Source organism: Vigna unguiculata, chromosome 9, assembly GCF_037176805.1.
Source record: "Vigna unguiculata cultivar grain cowpea cultivar isolate G323 ecotype 2 chromosome 9, ASM3717680v1, whole genome shotgun sequence".
NCBI lineage: Eukaryota > Viridiplantae > Streptophyta > Magnoliopsida > Fabales > Fabaceae > Vigna > Vigna unguiculata.
This window is the reverse complement of record NC_140800.1, coordinates 7051243-7068380: the sequence shown is the minus strand read 5'-3', so window position 1 is coordinate 7068380 and position 17138 is coordinate 7051243. Positions and strand designations below refer to the sequence as shown.

At 32.2% G+C, this 17138-nt stretch overlaps 2 protein-coding genes and 1 long non-coding RNA gene across 5 annotated transcripts; 1 reads left to right on the top strand and 2 right to left on the bottom strand.

Moving 5' to 3' along the window:
- Nucleotides 1-515: 515 nt before the first annotated feature.
- LOC114164119 (uncharacterized) lies at nt 516-3869 on the bottom strand. Its single transcript, XM_028048647.2, has 6 exons — nt 3593-3869; nt 3044-3307; nt 2780-2953; nt 2568-2674; nt 1845-2176; nt 516-1458 (listed from the first exon to the last, which is right to left on the bottom strand). Exons 1-6 carry the CDS (start codon nt 3740-3742, stop codon nt 902-904), a joined length of 1584 nt encoding a protein of 527 aa, XP_027904448.1. The 5' UTR covers nt 3743-3869; the 3' UTR covers nt 516-901.
- A 3754-nt stretch (nt 3870-7623) lies between these two features.
- LOC114164480 (uncharacterized) lies at nt 7624-10231 on the bottom strand. Of its 3 annotated transcripts, none has more exons than XM_028049174.2 (3): nt 9876-10231; nt 8212-9568; nt 7624-8007 (listed from the first exon to the last, which is right to left on the bottom strand). In XM_028049174.2, the coding sequence occupies exons 2-3, from the start codon at nt 9532-9534 to the stop codon at nt 7984-7986; spliced, it is 1347 nt and encodes a 448-aa protein (XP_027904975.2). In that variant the 5' UTR covers nt 9535-9568; nt 9876-10231; the 3' UTR covers nt 7624-7983. The 3 variants fall into 3 exon arrangements, with proteins under 3 accessions (XP_027904975.2, XP_027904974.2, XP_027904976.2); XM_028049173.2 differs by having other exon boundaries at nt 9865-10230; XM_028049175.2 differs by having other exon boundaries at nt 8212-10231.
- A 2590-nt stretch (nt 10232-12821) lies between these two features.
- LOC146883486 (uncharacterized) lies at nt 12822-15125 on the top strand. The gene is made up of 2 exons (XR_014984567.1): nt 12822-13400; nt 14909-15125. It is a non-coding gene; the product is annotated as an uncharacterized LOC146883486 (long non-coding RNA).
- The last annotated feature ends 2013 nt before the right edge of the window (nt 15126-17138 follow it).

The following is a 17138-nucleotide window of genomic DNA, read 5'->3' as shown; positions in this document are numbered from 1 at the left end:
ATCAACACCTTCAATAGAACAAGAACAAGTTAAATCGGAATAAATCAATTATTTTAATTTAAAATTTTCGGGACAATCATACTGATTCCAACCAATTAAACCAGTCATAGCTGTTAAACTTAATTTAGTGCCAAATTTTAATCCCGCGATTTTAGTGCTTATTTTTAAAAACAACCTTTTTAATAAAATGAGCAATTTTTTATTCATTGGTGCTTATCAAATATGCTTATTTTAAAAATATATAATATTTTGCATTTATAAATAAGAAAATTCTAACTGCTTCCAAAAATAATGATTTTAAAAAGTGCTTATTAAAGAATAAATACTTATTTAGATCATTATTTTTGAGCTATCTGACTCCTGATTTTATTAATCCTTCAGTTCAAAGTCCTAGCTCCAACAAATCATTCATTTAATTTTCCACTATCTGTTTGCGCTAAAGAATCAGAAATGAACGACAAAGTGGCAAACAAAAACCAAGGTAAAGAATTTTTAAAGCTAGAAACTCCAGAGACTGATGAATAATGAGACTACTATTTTGAATTTACAGACTGAGATTGCCAGTGCGATAGTGTCAGCTCAAGCTTATCTCCATTCCATGGAAAGACAGGGATACCAACCATGAATAATAGCCTGATTGAACAGGCAACACATGATTTTACTTACAACCCACAAATAAATCTTTCAAAAAAACAAATACAGAGCTAAACATCTACTTCACAATTTTTTACATGGGCACCACTTGGATTCTTCATTAAAACAACTTTTCCAAATCCCAGTGGTTCCCAGGGTAGAAATTAAACCTGCACTGCTACAAAGACACAACATACTCCCTATGCAGCTAAACACTGCTAGGTAGCTCCGTACTTGCCAAATTTGAAAGTTGGAATAAGAGAACATCTTAACTGGCATGACTGTCGCCATCCTCTTCTGATATGTTAAACAAGAACTTTGGAAGAGAAGCGATTCTAGGTAAGTGGAGAAGCAGATCACTAAACGAGTCTTTCCTAGACATGCCTAGTGCTTGCTTGCCACCAGAAACATCCCTTAATTCCTCCTCGGCAGGTTTGAGATCTTTTCCTTCATCAGCTCCTTCAATAGTACTATCTTCAGCAAAATGAGAATTCTGCACAGTTACAGGTTCCTTCTGCAGAAGACAGCAGAGAGAATTAACCCTTGACATGAGTGACTTTTCATCAGAAGTTGCTGCAACCTGATTGTCATTAAGAAGATGTTGTGCAATGTCTTCCAGCATCTCCTTGTACTCTGCTCCTCCATCAGAGAACGGTGGATTCCCAGAGGATATTTGCTCTGATAGACAAAGTTCAATTTGGCCAATAAAATCACTAACTGACATGGAAGGTCGAAGTCCAGGAAGTTTTATCTGATCCCTATTTCTTGGGGCCTTCGAATCGGTTTCAGAGCTTGTACTCCCTTCAATTGAGCTACAGTCCATGACTTGTGTGTAAAATGCAAACAAATAAAACAATTAAGCCAAACAGCACCAGAAAAATCATGACACTGACAAATACACTAAAATAATATCTAAACATGAAAAAACATGGACTGGCAAACAAGCTACAGAAATGACTAATCAATCAAACTCAACTATAGAGACAGATATTTTACTCAGGAAATCCTCATCATATTCGAATGGAATAATACGGAGAGCCAAAAATGGAAAATCAAAGCTGAATGTTCCGGGATATAACACATTAGTTCATTTGTATGGAAGTGTGTCTTTCATCTTTAAACATCTGTTTCCTTTTTATTTGTACATTTTCTGAGGAAAGTGGGTAGGTCATGAAACGAAGGCAGACTGAACTTAGTTCTTGTATTAATACCTGAACTGGGTGAATGTGCATCTTGCGGGAGACTATCCATCGTGATTCCAGGTGGATCATTGTGTTCAATTTTAAGTGACGATGACAGGGACGCCACAGGTGATCCACTGTCTTGAAAACAAGATGCGGAGGATCCTTTACCACTGACTTGAAGCTGATCACGATCTTTTGAATTTTCTGGGTCCTCAAATGCAGAAGGTTGTGGGTCAAAATGTGGTGACTCCAAAATTATCTCTGGCTGTTGGCTTAAGAAATTAAGGCGCATGTCGCACTGGATAAGCTTTTCAAAATGTTTTGCCAAGAGCCCTTGTGGACATTGCAAAAAGTGCAGCCTACAAACCACAATATCATATTTTCGATCATCCCCAAAGTCCTAAACTTGTTAAAACTTTACCGAAAATTAAATTTCTGCCAAACTTAAATCATTCCCTGCTCCGAAAAATAAATCAGATCAAAGATTAAAAGTGCTCCATTATATGCATATTGAGTAGTCTGGATTCAACAAAATACAAAACAGGCACTTGACCTCATTCACTAAATTACTTCAGAACACTTCACACTGCCTTTTCAAATTTCACAGCAGTAAATGTGAAGAATGGGTTTATCGAAAAGCTATTTTTTCATCACAACTTATGATAAATGAATAAAACCATCAAACTTTTCAAAGGGCAAAAGCTTAACCCACACCCACATATCAGAAGAAAACAGTTTTAAAGAATATACCTATGTTTGCCACACTGTCCATCAGTAAAATCCGCCGTTGCCTGCCATAGTGTATGCTTTCTAGGCTGAGGATTAGTCTCCCTGAAGTAAAGAGGCGGTCTAGCAAGCTGAGACAATAATTACAAAAATTATACACTAATCTCAAGCCCATACATATACACAAATGATTCATAAAGAACTATTCCAGCAGCTAAAACAGATAAATAAATTACCACAACAGTCAATGTACTAGGCCCATTATCAGGACAATGTGCCTTAAGTGCCGCGATATCCGACCATTGAATTTCTATTTTACTCTTTAGACCACCTTCAAGAACTTCCCAGACAAGTTTATGTTTAGCAAAGTAACACTTCGCAACCAAGTCACCCTCATATCTCGATTTATACTGCCAAAAGTAGAACCTTCAGCCAGTCAAAGTTGAACAACAAAAATACAGTTCCAAAACATAACAGCCACAACGAATCTCAAAATATACCTCCCATGAACCAATCCTCAGAAGCGAAGCCGGAAAATTTGAAGCCTTAAGCTTGTCAGCAGCAGCAGTAGCAGCCCTGCTCTCCCTTTTCACTGCAGAGCTTAAATTCTCGTTTTGCTGCGCAGTTCCCTGAGAAAGCTTCATCTGAATCAAATCCAACAGAGAAGGGCTCTTTCTCAGGCGCAAACCCAAAGGGCTCGGCTCGTCGAGAATATTCAGATTGGAAGGAGAACTGACAGAAGCATCGCTGGAAGCACTCCATTGCTACACGATTGGTCACACAAACAACACAAAAATTTCAACCTCTCCAGCTAAACAATACAAAGCGCTTGCTCTATGATTTGGGAAAATACAGTTAGGCAATTGAGATAACATGTAAATTAATGCAGCTTCTGAGTCTGGAAATAGCAATTGGCAACGCAAAAGAGGGATTTCAACATGAGAGAACAATGAAAAAAACAAATCTTTTGAACCCAAGTAAGGTCACTAAAAACGCGATCTTGCGATTGAAAGGGAGATAGATAGTTAGATAAATAGGTTAGGAAATACCTGAGAGGAGGGTTTGTGGCGCTTGTTGAGGGGGGCATGCTCTTCTTCCAGTGGGTCCTCGACGATCTCCAACTTGACGGTGTTCTTGTTCTTCGCATCACCGCACGAAATGGTTTCAGCCTTCCCAGAATTCTTCATGAGCTGAACCATTAACACTAACGAATGCAATCGAAGACTGAGAAGAAGGTGTTGGAGATACCGGAAACCCTAATTGCAAACGAAGAGTAGCGATGGGCTGGGCTTCCAAATGGTTGTTCGTTGAAGAAGAAAAGGGTATCTGTATCCACGTAATATTTATTTCCTTTTCTATTTAAATAAAGTTTTACAAACAAAAAATAAATATTTTAAGTATATGTATTATATTATAATAATTAAAAATTGTTTGTGTTTTTAAATATAGAATATTAGATTATAAATTTGTAATAGATTGCTAATAACTAATATTGTGGAATAAAAAAAAGTTGGTTATTGATAATTTAATTATTTTTTAAAATAATAAAATTTTAATTTGTAAACAAAATAAAAAAAATGGATGGAAAAATTTTCTAAATAAAATTTTGAAGAAAAATATTAATATTTTGGTTTTTTAAAAGATCATATTCCAAAATACTTATTTTAATTTATACGTAGAGAGAGAAATAGACTTACTAAAGGAGTTTAATAGGTATTTATGAAGAAACAAAATATAATTTTTAAAATAATAATTATTATTATTATAGAATTTAACTATCACCATTTATAATTAAATAATAATATAAAAAATATATTATTATTATTATTATTATTATTCAAAATTGTAAGATGTAAAAAATAGTGTAGACTATAGTAAACATTCGCTTAAGTCCACACTTATTCACATTTGAAAAGAAAAATTTTTCGAATCAATAATTTTGTGACTTTATTTAGTAAAAGATGATCTAAAGTTATTTGACTTTATATTCCCTTACATTTTGTTATATATATATATAGAGTAAGTATATGAATAAAATAAAATAACAAGTATTTATTGTAACATATCTCTCATATTTATCATATCTCTCATATTTTTACAATCTTTACAAAATTTTAACATTCATAATATTTCATAGTGTAATATGACACTTAAAATTTCATAATTCTACATCCTAATTAAGTCCTCATCAAACTTTCAAGATCAAAATGCAGACTTAAGGAAATACTTCCTTTAGTTGTAACTTTAAAATTTAACACTCTATTATTTAATTAATAAAAGGTCAAAGTTATAAATAAAATTTCAATGAATTGAGATTTAATTCATAAAAATGGTCACTTCTCTATAACTTCTCTCTAAAGTTCCTCTCTATCTTATCTTTAAATTTCTAATCTTATTTGTCATTCTTTTAAAGATCAAAGACCATATGATTGATCCTAACAAAAAAGTTGTACACATCCATCTGATAAGAGTGAAGAAGAGTAAGTTTACTTTTTGTTCCTTTTTTAAGTCAATTTGCATTTTTAATTGCATGTGAGTTGTTATTAACTTATGTGACTCAAAGTGCATTTTTATTTGTCTATGATCATAAAGATATGTTTAGATTTCTAATTACAGTTTTGTATGTATAGTTAGATCATCTCGCAAGGACTAAAGTTATAAGAAGTAACTTTAAGCTAAAGAGTTATCTACCTTATAGGTATGGGAAACTGGTACTAGTGTTTGCTTGTTGTGCTTGTTGTTGGATTGTAGGTTTATACTTGATTAGATTGTATGTTGATTTGGTTTGAGTTGCTTGATAGATCTAATTTGTGAAGAATTATGTTGAATGAATTTTTGGTAAAGGAAAATTATGCTAAATTATATATGTTCTTAATTGTTGTTTGAAATCATGAAATGTTTGAATGTGAGTATTTGAGTTTGTGTAATTGGCTTCTAATGGTACATTTAAAATTGTTTTGGCACTAATTAGGATTTATAAAAGGGATAAAAGTACCAATTAGAGTAAACTTTTTGAACAAGTTGAGATGTTTATGTTCACTGATTTTTTCAATATGGTACTAGACAGTGAGTTGGTACCGTTAGACACTACCTTGAAATTTGAAGTCAGTGAACTTCAGTGGTTATAGGGATGGGCGCCACCCTGAGATAGTTAGGCGCTCACTTGACAGTGAACTCTAAAGGTGGTTGACGTTGGGCACTACCTAGGTTCCGATAGGCTCTAATTGTAATTTAAATTCCAATAGGCCCTTTTATGTCTTTTGTAGTTATGGAAGGAGGAAAACTACTTCATGTACTTCTCGTAAAGATCATTATGAGCAACTAACTTCTTCCTAGTTGAGATTGAATGTAAGTTATAACCTTATATTGTACTTGGTTTGATATATGTTAAGTTTTAATTTACGTGTTGGTTATTTGATTTGCTTTTATTATTTTTGTGACTGGGTCAATCATCATACTTCATCAACATTAAATGTAGTGAAAACTAGTTTAGTGTGAAGGTCTTATCAAGAACTACAAATAAATATTCTTATCCATACAATGAACAAAAATATTATTTTGAGGTAGATTTTGTATGAACTTTATTTAAAAAAATATTATTTAAAATAGAGTTTATTATATATTAATTATTTTAGATAATTAAATATTAAAAAACACAAATGATCCTAGGAAAAACTAAATTATGTTTACAAACCTATTTTTAAAGTTTATTTATAGAAATAATTTTTAAATAATAATATATAAAATATAACTTGTGTGTGCATGTTTATTTTTATCAAGCTCGGTACAATAAAAGAATGTTTTTTTTCATCTTGTACTGCCAAGTTAAAATTCCTATCTTCGAATTTTATTAATAAAGTCATACTTATTTCAATTCAAACCTTCACCATTAAACTGGTTTTAATCACTAACGTGATTCCAATAAATTCTGAATCCATTCCTCCTACATCTTTTACCTCATAATTCATTAAAATACATTCATGTAAAAAAAATATAAAAATGCTCACCTAAACTTGTTTAAGTGATATCTTGTAAATGGAGAACTATTAATAAGATATCACTTAAACAATTAATAAGAACTATTAATAGTTTACTTATTATTAATTTATCTATTAATAGAATTTTACTCAGTAATATTATTGACAATTAATTTATTATTATTTTATTTTAAATGGAATTAATATTATTATAATGTTGATATTATTACTTAGTAATTTAATACCATTTATAATTAGTAATAATAAGATAACGTTTCATCTCATATTAATGCATATCAACTTAAGATATATATCTATATGATAAGTTTCTTAACATATTTTGCTATACTAAAGTATATTATATGATCAATTATGTATAAATCAGGTAAGCGAAAATTAAATTTGTAAAAAAAAAAAAGCACAAATTGTCCCCTTTTAATATTTGTTTTCTTCTGAAAAATCATTTTTTTTTCTAAATATTGAGTGAGCATCAAAGTTACATCGATATTCCTTTATAGAAATAATATCAGTAAGAATCATTGTAAGTAAAAATACATATATGAATAATATAAAAACATAATTGTAAGTTAATTGTTATATTTATTTAAAACAAATATTTAATAATGCAATTAAATAATTTTTAATTTCCTGCCCCTGTAATTCCAAATGGAAAAAAAAGATGTACAAAACTTTAAATTAGATATTATAATCTAATGATAAAACAATCTTTAATTTGTTGTAAAATTGATTTTTAAAAATACATTTTAATAACATGGTTTAATTGTAGGACTTTTTACTTATTCAGGAATTAAAAGAGTCTTTTAAAAACTGAATTAACTATCATAATAAAAAAACTTGTTAATATTTAACAAAAGGTGAAACTTGTTGGTCCTAAAATAATATTTGAGTTGAAACTTATGAAAATAAATAAACAATTCAAACATCATCTTGAATCGTGTTTGATACACAAAAAAAATGTGATTGAATTAAAATAATTATATTTATTTATTTTTAAAGTTTAAAGACTTAACTGTATCGAAACACAGATAAATTATAATTTTGCATCAAAGTTTAAATATATTTAGCCCTAATATAAATACACATTATTCACACAATAAGCTGGGTTTAGTTTCTTCTTTTCACTTGAACATCAAAGGTGTCTTTACATACACAACTAACATCCCTTTCTCAATAGCTCGGTCAGGTGTATCACAGACAAAGAATCATTCAGGACTACAGAGACGAGACATACAGACTTGTAAAGGTATTTCTGTCCTTGTGTACAGAAACCATTATCAAAATCAATACATTTGTTGGCAACAGTTCAGATTAGAGGATCTAATTCTATCTTCTTGTAACAACTCCACTACCCCCAAAAAAAATATCTGTGTATACAAACCGTATGTACATGTAATGCAGTGAGTTGATTGATCTTCTAAAATGGTCATTCTGTAGGTACTTCATCAAAGCCAAAAGTGCAACATTGCCTGTTCATAGAAATTTACTGTCATTAGTTCTTATTTGAAATTTAAGAGCACAACTAATTCAAAGCTTCATGAAAAGCCAGTACCAACCTATTCAAACTAATACCAAATGTAAATTGTACACCACAGAGAATCAAAGCAACACACTATTTCTTGTTGTTCCTCTCAAAAGTCAAGGAAAACAAAAGAGTATGAAATTATATCTACCTCTTGGAGAGAAGCCAAAGACACATTGTCCTTAGGAGCAGCTTTTTTGGTTTTCAAGTCTCTCATCTCTGATTGTATTGATTGGAGTTGACTTTGTATGTCTTTTAACAGCCTCAACTGTTCTTCATCAGTCCCTTCATGGTGAATCTCTTGCTTTGCACTAATTCTCTCCCTCTCAAGCCTCTCAATTCTCTGATTCAACTTATGAAACTCAGCTTGAGAACAACAAACTTCACTCATTCCTTCTTTTTTATGGCCACTGACACTCATCATAACTGTAGGACAAGTCGTTTTGATTTCACTATACACTTTATACATACTCTTTCTCTTTTCTGTTGCTCCAAGTTTAACCGGTTTTTCAACCATTCCCTGATACTCAGAATCTGGTTTTCTTGATCTGTTCTCTGCATCCAAATTCCATTTCTCAAGCCTTTTTCCCTTTTCACAAGTTTGTGGAACTTCATATACATCATAGACATTATGCAAACAAGGAGAATCATTAGCAACTCCTCCATTACGTGTACTTTCACCTTGACTCACTTCATCAGTGCCAGCCTGCGATAAAACTGAATAGGACTTCCCTCTTCTACTACTCAAATCTGCACTCTTTTCTCCTTCAGCACAATCTGAAATGATCTTCACTTGTTCATTCAACTCCTTTATCTGGTTCAAATAAGAATCAAGAGTTCCACCACCACCTGAAAATTCAACTGACTTAGGTTGAGCTACTTCCTTTTCAGTACTCTCCTCCTCTATTATCTTAGGAATCACATCAAGAACTGGACTAGGTGATCTTTCCCTGGCAGCAGCTCTCAGGGAACTCAGAAACTGAATTGCAGGCATTGAATGTAGCCTTCTAACAGTGCTACTACTCTGACCCCCATTTTCTCCATTTCTCTTATCACTTCTATTCAGCTGGAGATCCTCTTGAAACTCAAACTCATTAGCACTAAGATCACACCCCAAGCTCATAAGTTTGTGTCTATAAGCCTGGACTTGAAATTCGAGAGACACAATTAACATTTCCTTCTGATACATAAGTTCCTCAAAAGCCTCGAGAGAAGCCTCAGCATGGCCTATCTTCTCTTCTGCCACCCTCTTGTAGTGACTGGCCTCCATCTTCACCACAGCCTTCTCTCCCTGCAAACGCAGTATCATGTCCAGTGCTTCATTCGTTGCAGTAGCTGAAGCTTCTCTTTCCTCATCCAACTCAGCATATAGCTTTTCCAGAAGTTGCTGCTGCGCACGAAGTGTCTCCTTCAGTGCTATTTGATCACTTTTACTACGAGATATCATAGAAGAACACCTCATACTTTCTGCCATACTAAACCTTGCTTACTGAACCTATCACCAATTCCTGAACCCAGAACCCAGAACCCAGAACACAGAACACAGAAATCAAGTACAGCACAACCACCCTTCAATTCACAATCATTCAAGAATGACAGGGCGAAAATATTATTATTTTCTGTTCAATCAATGTGTCTGAGGCATATTGTCGATCAGTTTCAAAACCCACGAAAATTAAGAAAGCTAGACGAAATTTCACGCGTTAAATATAATACTATTTGCCAAATTCCATCAATACTAAGAAGATCCATTAACGTATATATCATAACGAAGAACAAATCGATGAATAAAGCAAGCACTTACCAGTTACTTACCGCAACAGAATCTGAACCCAACCAAAATTCAAGATTGTGAGAAAGAAGAAAGTAAGCGCAAATGGGATCGATCTTGCAGTAAAGGGGTGTTTTGAGGAAGAGGAAAGGCTTCACAAAGAAATGAAAAAGATTGGTTTGCTTAGAGTGTGAAACTGTACACGCTTTTCAAAGAAGTAAAAAGACTTCACACCACACGGAGAATTTATGGACCTTCCAATGGGACCAGAGAAACATTAAAATCTCGCAAAGGAACGTGAAGAAGCAATCTGCTGCAAAACTGGGTCAGAATTTCCGAAGAACCACTCACTCAGTGTGTGCACAATCCTCACAAAAAATAAAAATGCGAGCTTTTGTTATACGTGCAGGAACTGCACTGGTTCACGCGCTCAGCAGGAAAAGGACAGAGTGTATCTTTCGGTTTCCAGTTACGCGCATAAGACAAAAAGTCAATGTTTGCTAAGGTTCTTCTTGGTTGGTTGGTTTCGATGCCAACTCTATTTCTCTTGTTTTAGCAAATTACATTATATTTATTTTTCGTCAAATATTTTCTTAAATTACACTGAAATCTCGTATTTTATTTTAAAAACATTATGCTTTTTTCATTTCTTTTTTACATTACATATATATTCATTGGTGATTAATCATTTCACATTTCGTTTTTGTTAGTGGGAAATGGATTCTGATTTTTTCCGGAACCGTCGTGAGTTATTGGCCTTACTTTGCTTTTTTATATTTGGTTTGATTGAGAAAAAAGAGAAAAAAAGTAGAGGGGGTTGAAATGGAAAAGAACAGAAATTGTTTTATTGGAAAGAAAAGAAGTCATTGAAGAAAAAATGAAAAACAAAGATAATTATTGAAAAGGAAAAGAAAAGAAAATATTTATTATTATTGTTTATTAATATTAATACTTTTTATTTATTAATAATATTTCATTTAGTGTTATTAATATTTTTATTTTTTTAATAATTTGTAAGTATAACTCTGTAATACAATTAATAATGTGAATTTTCTCATAACTTTTTTTGTATATACTTTTATTAATTTTATGATTGATAATAGAGTATCCACCATGACTAGTTATTTTGATATAAAACAGCAAATCTTTTTATTGTGCAATTATAACATTGTAAAATTAATAAACATTAATTTTATGATTTTTTTCCTTAAACATTTTTTTTTTTTTAGTTTCAAGATAAATTTTAGTAATTAATTTTATTTAAATAACGATTTTTTATTTCTTTTAAAAAATGGTAAACAAGTCCATATATTCGCTAGTAATAACAGAGGAAATTATCCTGGTTAGTGTACACATTAAAAAAAGGAAGATAATAGTCTCATGAAATTCTTTTCTCACAGGATGTATTATTCGATAGAAATTTGGTTACCTTACTCATCTTTTACATATTCATGTGTCTGATAAAATTGGATTTGAAAATAATTAATTTTTCATTTTCTTTAAAATTCTTAATTTTCATATCATTATTTATTTTAAATTTTTTTATTAAGATATAATTATAATATAGTGCATAATAAATAACACATTTAATTGTTTTATTATCGTATAATAGATAAAATAAAAATTAATATTTAAACTTAATTCCTTTAAATAAAATATCAGATTTCGCAAAGAAATGTCACTTTGTTAGTGTCACTTATTTCTTATAATTATAACAAAAAACTTAAATTTTGTAGTATAAAGAGTTAAAGAAAAACTTCCTTCATTACTTTTTCATCTTTATGTTTTTCTTTAAATTTAAGAAGATAATATAAGTTTCATACTTTTAATACTGAACCTGCTATGTATGTTCTTCTTTGTTAGTAGAGAATAACTTCACATTTAGGTTAATTAAGAATTAGATTTATCTTGGTTTGGAAGACGAACTTTTATTAAGGCTTTTAGTTCTTTATCACCTGTTTTTGTTAAAGTAAAATCCAACACCCTCGTAGTTTTAATCAAGTGATTGTCATAACAAAATGTAAAACATAAATATGTTTTGTTTTTAAAATGATGAATAATGAAAATTAGTACATGTAAGTTTTCGCTTTGTATTTTTAACGAAGCCTTCATAAGATTATGTACCTAACAAAAATATTTTTGAAGCTTATTTATGTGTTGTGGAAAATGTCTTGATCTTTTTTGTCTACCCAAAATATTCACGCAAACATAAGTCTACATCAAGATCTCTTGGGATATACAAGCTAAAGTTATTTTGTTTCAATCATTGTGACACAAGCTTCTGTCATTTTTGGTCTACTATCTTCCTTGTAAAGTTTATGAGTTTACTTGTTTTTAGTAAAAATACTTGAACTAGTGATGATAAATATTCTTAGTTATCGGATGTTGTTTGAAGAGGAAATTGATATTGAATGCTGCTTGGAGTTATTTTACACTATAGAAAATGAAATTACTTTAGTTCAAAGATTGTTAATGACTATAAAAGAATTTGCAATGAGTCTTTCTTTTAAGCTCAATTACCCTTTGAAGAAGAAGAAACTATAAAAGAGAACAATTGTTAAGTGTTGGAACGTTGCTAAAATCTTTTTATGCTCATAAAAACTTTGCACATAACACAAAACATTGTTAAGTTTGGTTAACAAACTAGAAGAGTGTTCATATCTTTGTACATGTCGTAAGATGATATCCTCTCTAGTAAGCAAATCCCCATGATATTTTTTTATCACACATTTATACAAACCTTATTTGTTTAGTCGGGAGCGACTGTGTTTCAAAAAATACATGTTGATGTTTCAATGCAATCAATTTTTCCAACAAGTATACTAGGTAGTTTGTAGTACAATAAGTGTAGTATCCACATGGATTTGGTAGAAAACACAAGGTATAAACTAGTTTGATTTGAATGAAACAATGTTTGGTTTGTATGGAAAGTATGAAAACAAATTTACTTGTAACGTTGATCTAACATGTAAGACCCGAGAAAAAAAAAATTCAAATAAAGAATGAATATTTAATTTATATCTGGGAAGAAATCAATAGCGTTAATTGGACTAACATGACGTAGCAAAGTACTAGCTCAAGTGGTGAGAGTACTTTGGGGTTGTGTGTGAGGACTTGGGTTCAAGTCCTATGTATGTAAATTGTGTGAGTTTTAATGTTTTCTTTTAAGTAAGAGAAAACGGAACTATAATTTATATTTTATTGTATACACATATTTAGTAATAAAAGTGGAATGGCTAAGTGGTTGGAGCGTGAGAGGGGGAAACCTATGATTCTTACTTCAAACCTTGGCCAGAGAAGTTCAATTTCCACATTTTCTTATTATTTTATTATTTTTTTATTATTTTATTATATTCAGAACCTAGGCATAGATGGGGGTGGTATTGATGAGCCTCCATTGCAGTTGGACGAAAATTTGCATAAAAATGGGAAGAGAAGTCTGAAAAAAAAAAAATGCAGTGCAGAAAAGTGTGGAAGAGAGGGAGACCTGAAAATTTTGGAGGAAAGGTGTGGAGAAGAAGAAGAAAGGAGACCACCATTGAAGGAACTCCTTGGAAGCTTAGTTCCAGGTTAGGGGAGCTGGAATTGTACCTTAAATTGCGTACTGTTTAATATCATGAATTGTATGATTAAATTGATGCATGTACAATGTCCTGCTGTGTGTAATTCGTGTTTCTGGAATTTTCCAGAAACCGCCTGGCGGACGATGAACTGCCGTCAGGCGACTCATCCAATTTTTATCCTTGATTTTCGTTTTTAAATTGCCAATAGCCTAGACCACTAAAAATAGTGGTTTAGTAGTCAAATTAAAGCTACGGAAGTCTAGTTTCCAACCCAACAAGAATCAACTCATTTGGATGTCTATGGAAAACGTAACGATCGAAACAGTGAGTAGACGTTGGGACAGGAAAGCTGGAAAAACGCTGGAGGATCCCTGATTTTCGTTTTTAAATTGCCAATAGCCTAGATCACTAAAAATAGTGGTTTAGTAGTCAAATTAAAGCTACGGAAGTCTAGTTTCCAACCCAACAAGAATCAACTCATTTGGATGTCTATGGAAAATGTAAAGACCGAAACAGTGAGCAGACGTTGGGACAGGAAAGCTGGAAAAACGCTGGAGGATCCCTGATTTTCGTTTTTAAATTGCCAATGGCTTAGACCTCAAAAAAATAGTGGTTTGGTAGTCAAATTAAAGATATGGAAGTCTAGTTTCTAACCAGAAAGGAATCACCTCAATTAGACATCTGTAGAGAAAATTATTGATAAAACTGTAATAGGTGTCGGTTAGTAACGTTGACATTGTTTTGTAAATGAGTATTCTAAATTCTGGACTTCCTTAGGCCAGCGCCTGGCCTTAGTGGTTGGTCTCGCCAGGCGAGATTAGATGCTTGTATTGTTGTGTGGATGTGTGGCGCCTGACGGGTTGTTTGTTACCGCCAGGCGAAGTGAAGTTGTTTCTGATTTGGTACCTGTAACCTGGCGCCTAGCAGCGCTGAGTGTGGTGTCAGGCGGTCAGTGAAGTTGTTACACTTGACAATTGCCTAGGCAGTGTCGGTGTTTTATTTTCTGCTGCGGCAGGTTGTTGTGCTAACCTTTGAGCTTTAAGGACTAAGTTCTTAGTGGGTCCGGGATGTGTTCGGATGAGGTTACGAGCGGGGAGGTTCGTGATGAGTTGGGACCGCATGATGGGATAATGGACAAGTTAGTCCTGGTGCTGCTATGGGCGGGGAGGTCCATAGTATGGTGATTGCATGCGTGTCATGGTCCGAGCGGGTGAGGTTCGGATGGTTTGACTACGGACGGGGAGGTCCGTAGGGTAGGACTACGAACGAGTTAGGTTCGTAGGTTTGACCACGAGCGGGAAGGTTCGTGGGAGCACAAGAAATCCCGAGACCAAGAGCATGTGCATGTCACTCATAATGGATCTTGAGTGAGAGGGAATTGAAAGGTTTAAATATAAATGATTATGAAATTTATTTTGGGTATGGGTTTCTCATATTTATTCATTATATATGCATAGCTCACCCTATCTGTTTGTGTGTGTGGCGATGATCGGATAAATTTTTTCCGGGAGCAGATACTGATGCAGGTGAGCCAGGAGCTACATAGGCACGGAGAGGGGTCTATGGGATGTTTCAAGAAGATTTATGTTAAATGTTTTTATTATGTTTTAAAACTATGAGTGGTCTGTGATAAATTTTAAATCATGTGTGATGTAAGATATAACTGAAGTTTTAAATTTCCTACCTTTTTGGGAAATTATGTTTAATGAATATGAGTATGTTTTCCTTTTATTATTATTTTTCCAAGTAATATTCCTGGAGGTATGTTACATAACACAATAAAATTGGATTAAAAACATATTTGAATAAAGGTTGAGTTCAAAGTTAAAAAGATGTGTTGAAGCTAGATTTCACCACTTTGTCCCTCTCTTGTACTGATTTAGTCACCATATACAAAGCTACAATCATTCATGTCTTGGGAGTTCTCTTTAAATGTAACTCTAAGTCCATTCTTGGCACCTAGAGCCTAGGATAATTAAACTTCAGTATAATTCTTCAGTGACTCTTTTTGAATGAATCACCTACATTAAGATTAAGACTCTATAACCAGCTAGAGCCTTAGATATATTTCTAGCATCTAAAAGCAGAAGGAGAATTAGTTGGACTACAACTTGGAATCAGTTCTCACTCAATCCCAAGCTAGGGAAATAAGATGAGTGATCAATTCATCCAACAAAGCATAAACTAATTCACAAACATATAATGAAAGCATACTTTGGTAAATATAATAGTAGCAATACAAGAGATTTAACTCCTCACGATAGATGCAAACAATACAATATATTGAAGATTCATCCTCTATTTTACCCTTAAATAATGTTTACTAAGCACAGGGGGGAAGTGTCTACAAAAGTTCTCTAAAAGTCTCTCAAAAGAACCCATCTAAAAGTTTGTCTAAATAGGGATGTAACTTTATTTTTATAAATTGTCCAGAACAGTGCTCAGCAGTGCACTTGTGACTTCAACTGTAGAGGTTTCCTTCCTAAGTGGGTTTTTCTTTGTAGCTTAGGCCTCATGCTCTAGTGCTACAACTCTTGAGATAACTTCATAAAGAAGCAATCTTCATGACTTAGACTCAAATTCAGTGCTTGAGGTTTCCCATTACAATGGATTTGCTTTCGTGGTTCAAGCCTCAACTTTGCTGCTCAGTTACACTAGTGTCAGTTTTGCCCATAATTGCTTAAAATTCATCCATTTTCTTTATTTTTCCACTTTGACTCTATTAATATTGGAAATTGCAAAACAAGCTAAATTGGAGTGATTTATACAAAAATTCAATAAAATCAAAACAAGATAAATGTCAAATTCATCTCAAAATTATCTCATATTAGGCACTTATCAATGCCTAGTGTCTTAATCAAGAGTGACCATTGCCTAAAAATTACTATGTCTTAACCAAGAGATATTAGTTCCAAATAATACTCAGTGAATTAGATAGGAATGACAAAGGTCAAAAAAATATTAGACATATTTAGCCAAGAGTGATTAAGTTCTAAAAAATATTTGATATGTTTAGCCAAAAATGACTGAGTTCCAAAAAAATATTGAAGTTTTTGGCCTAATGTTTGGATTAATAGCCATGAGCAATTGTATTTCAAGTAATTCTTATTTGTATCTTTGCGATAGTAATTTAGCGAAAATTTGATTGGGAACTTGATATAGTTTGCACTATAAGAAGATGAACAGGTATAAAATTTAAATCTAAGTCTTTCTTTCTTTTACCCTTGTTCATTGCATATTATCATAATACACAAACTAAAAGACGGAGCTTTATGAACCAAGCTTTAAAAAAATAAATTTGACTCCATGTCAAACTTTAGATTGATGAGGAAGATGAGAACGATCTTTCTTACCACGATATTCCCATGATTTGTAACTAAATCTTTAAGTTATATTTTAATGTAAAGTAAAAGTTCAAAGCTTTCCTTGCTGTTAATGAAAAGCTAACAAACTTAAATTTCTGAAAGAAAAAAAAAATGACATGTTGCAAGCATGACCTTAAAAAGTTTTTTCAATTATCTAAGGCTTTAAACTTTTTATTCTGGATTAAATATTTTGTTAGTCCATAAACTTCAAACATGAAATTATAATTCATTCTTTTTTCAAATTTTTATATATTTTAGTTCTCAAATTTTAAAAATAAATAAATATAATATAGTCTTATTAACTTAATAATATTTTTTTTTTTTACAAAACAGTGTTACATACTTATATTTGAGATATTTATATTATTTGATATACATT

Coding starts and splice junctions, on each gene's coding strand:
- LOC114164480 (XM_028049175.2), bottom strand. CDS start 9,534: ATGGCAGAAAGTATGAGGTGTTCTTCTATGATATCTCGTAGTAAAAGT. Junction 8,008..8,211: donor CTTTGGCTTCTCTCCAAGAG/GTAGATATAATT, acceptor TTCTATGAACAG/GCAATGTTGCACTTTTGGCT.
- LOC114164119 (XM_028048647.2), bottom strand. CDS start 3,742: ATGGTTCAGCTCATGAAGAATTCTGGGAAGGCTGAAACCATTTCGTGC. Junction 3,308..3,592: donor GCCACAAACCCTCCTCTCAG/GTATTTCCTAAC, acceptor CCAATCGTGTAG/CAATGGAGTGCTTCCAGCGA. Junction 2,954..3,043: donor TGAGGATTGGTTCATGGGAG/GTATATTTTGAG, acceptor TACTTTTGGCAG/TATAAATCGAGATATGAGGG.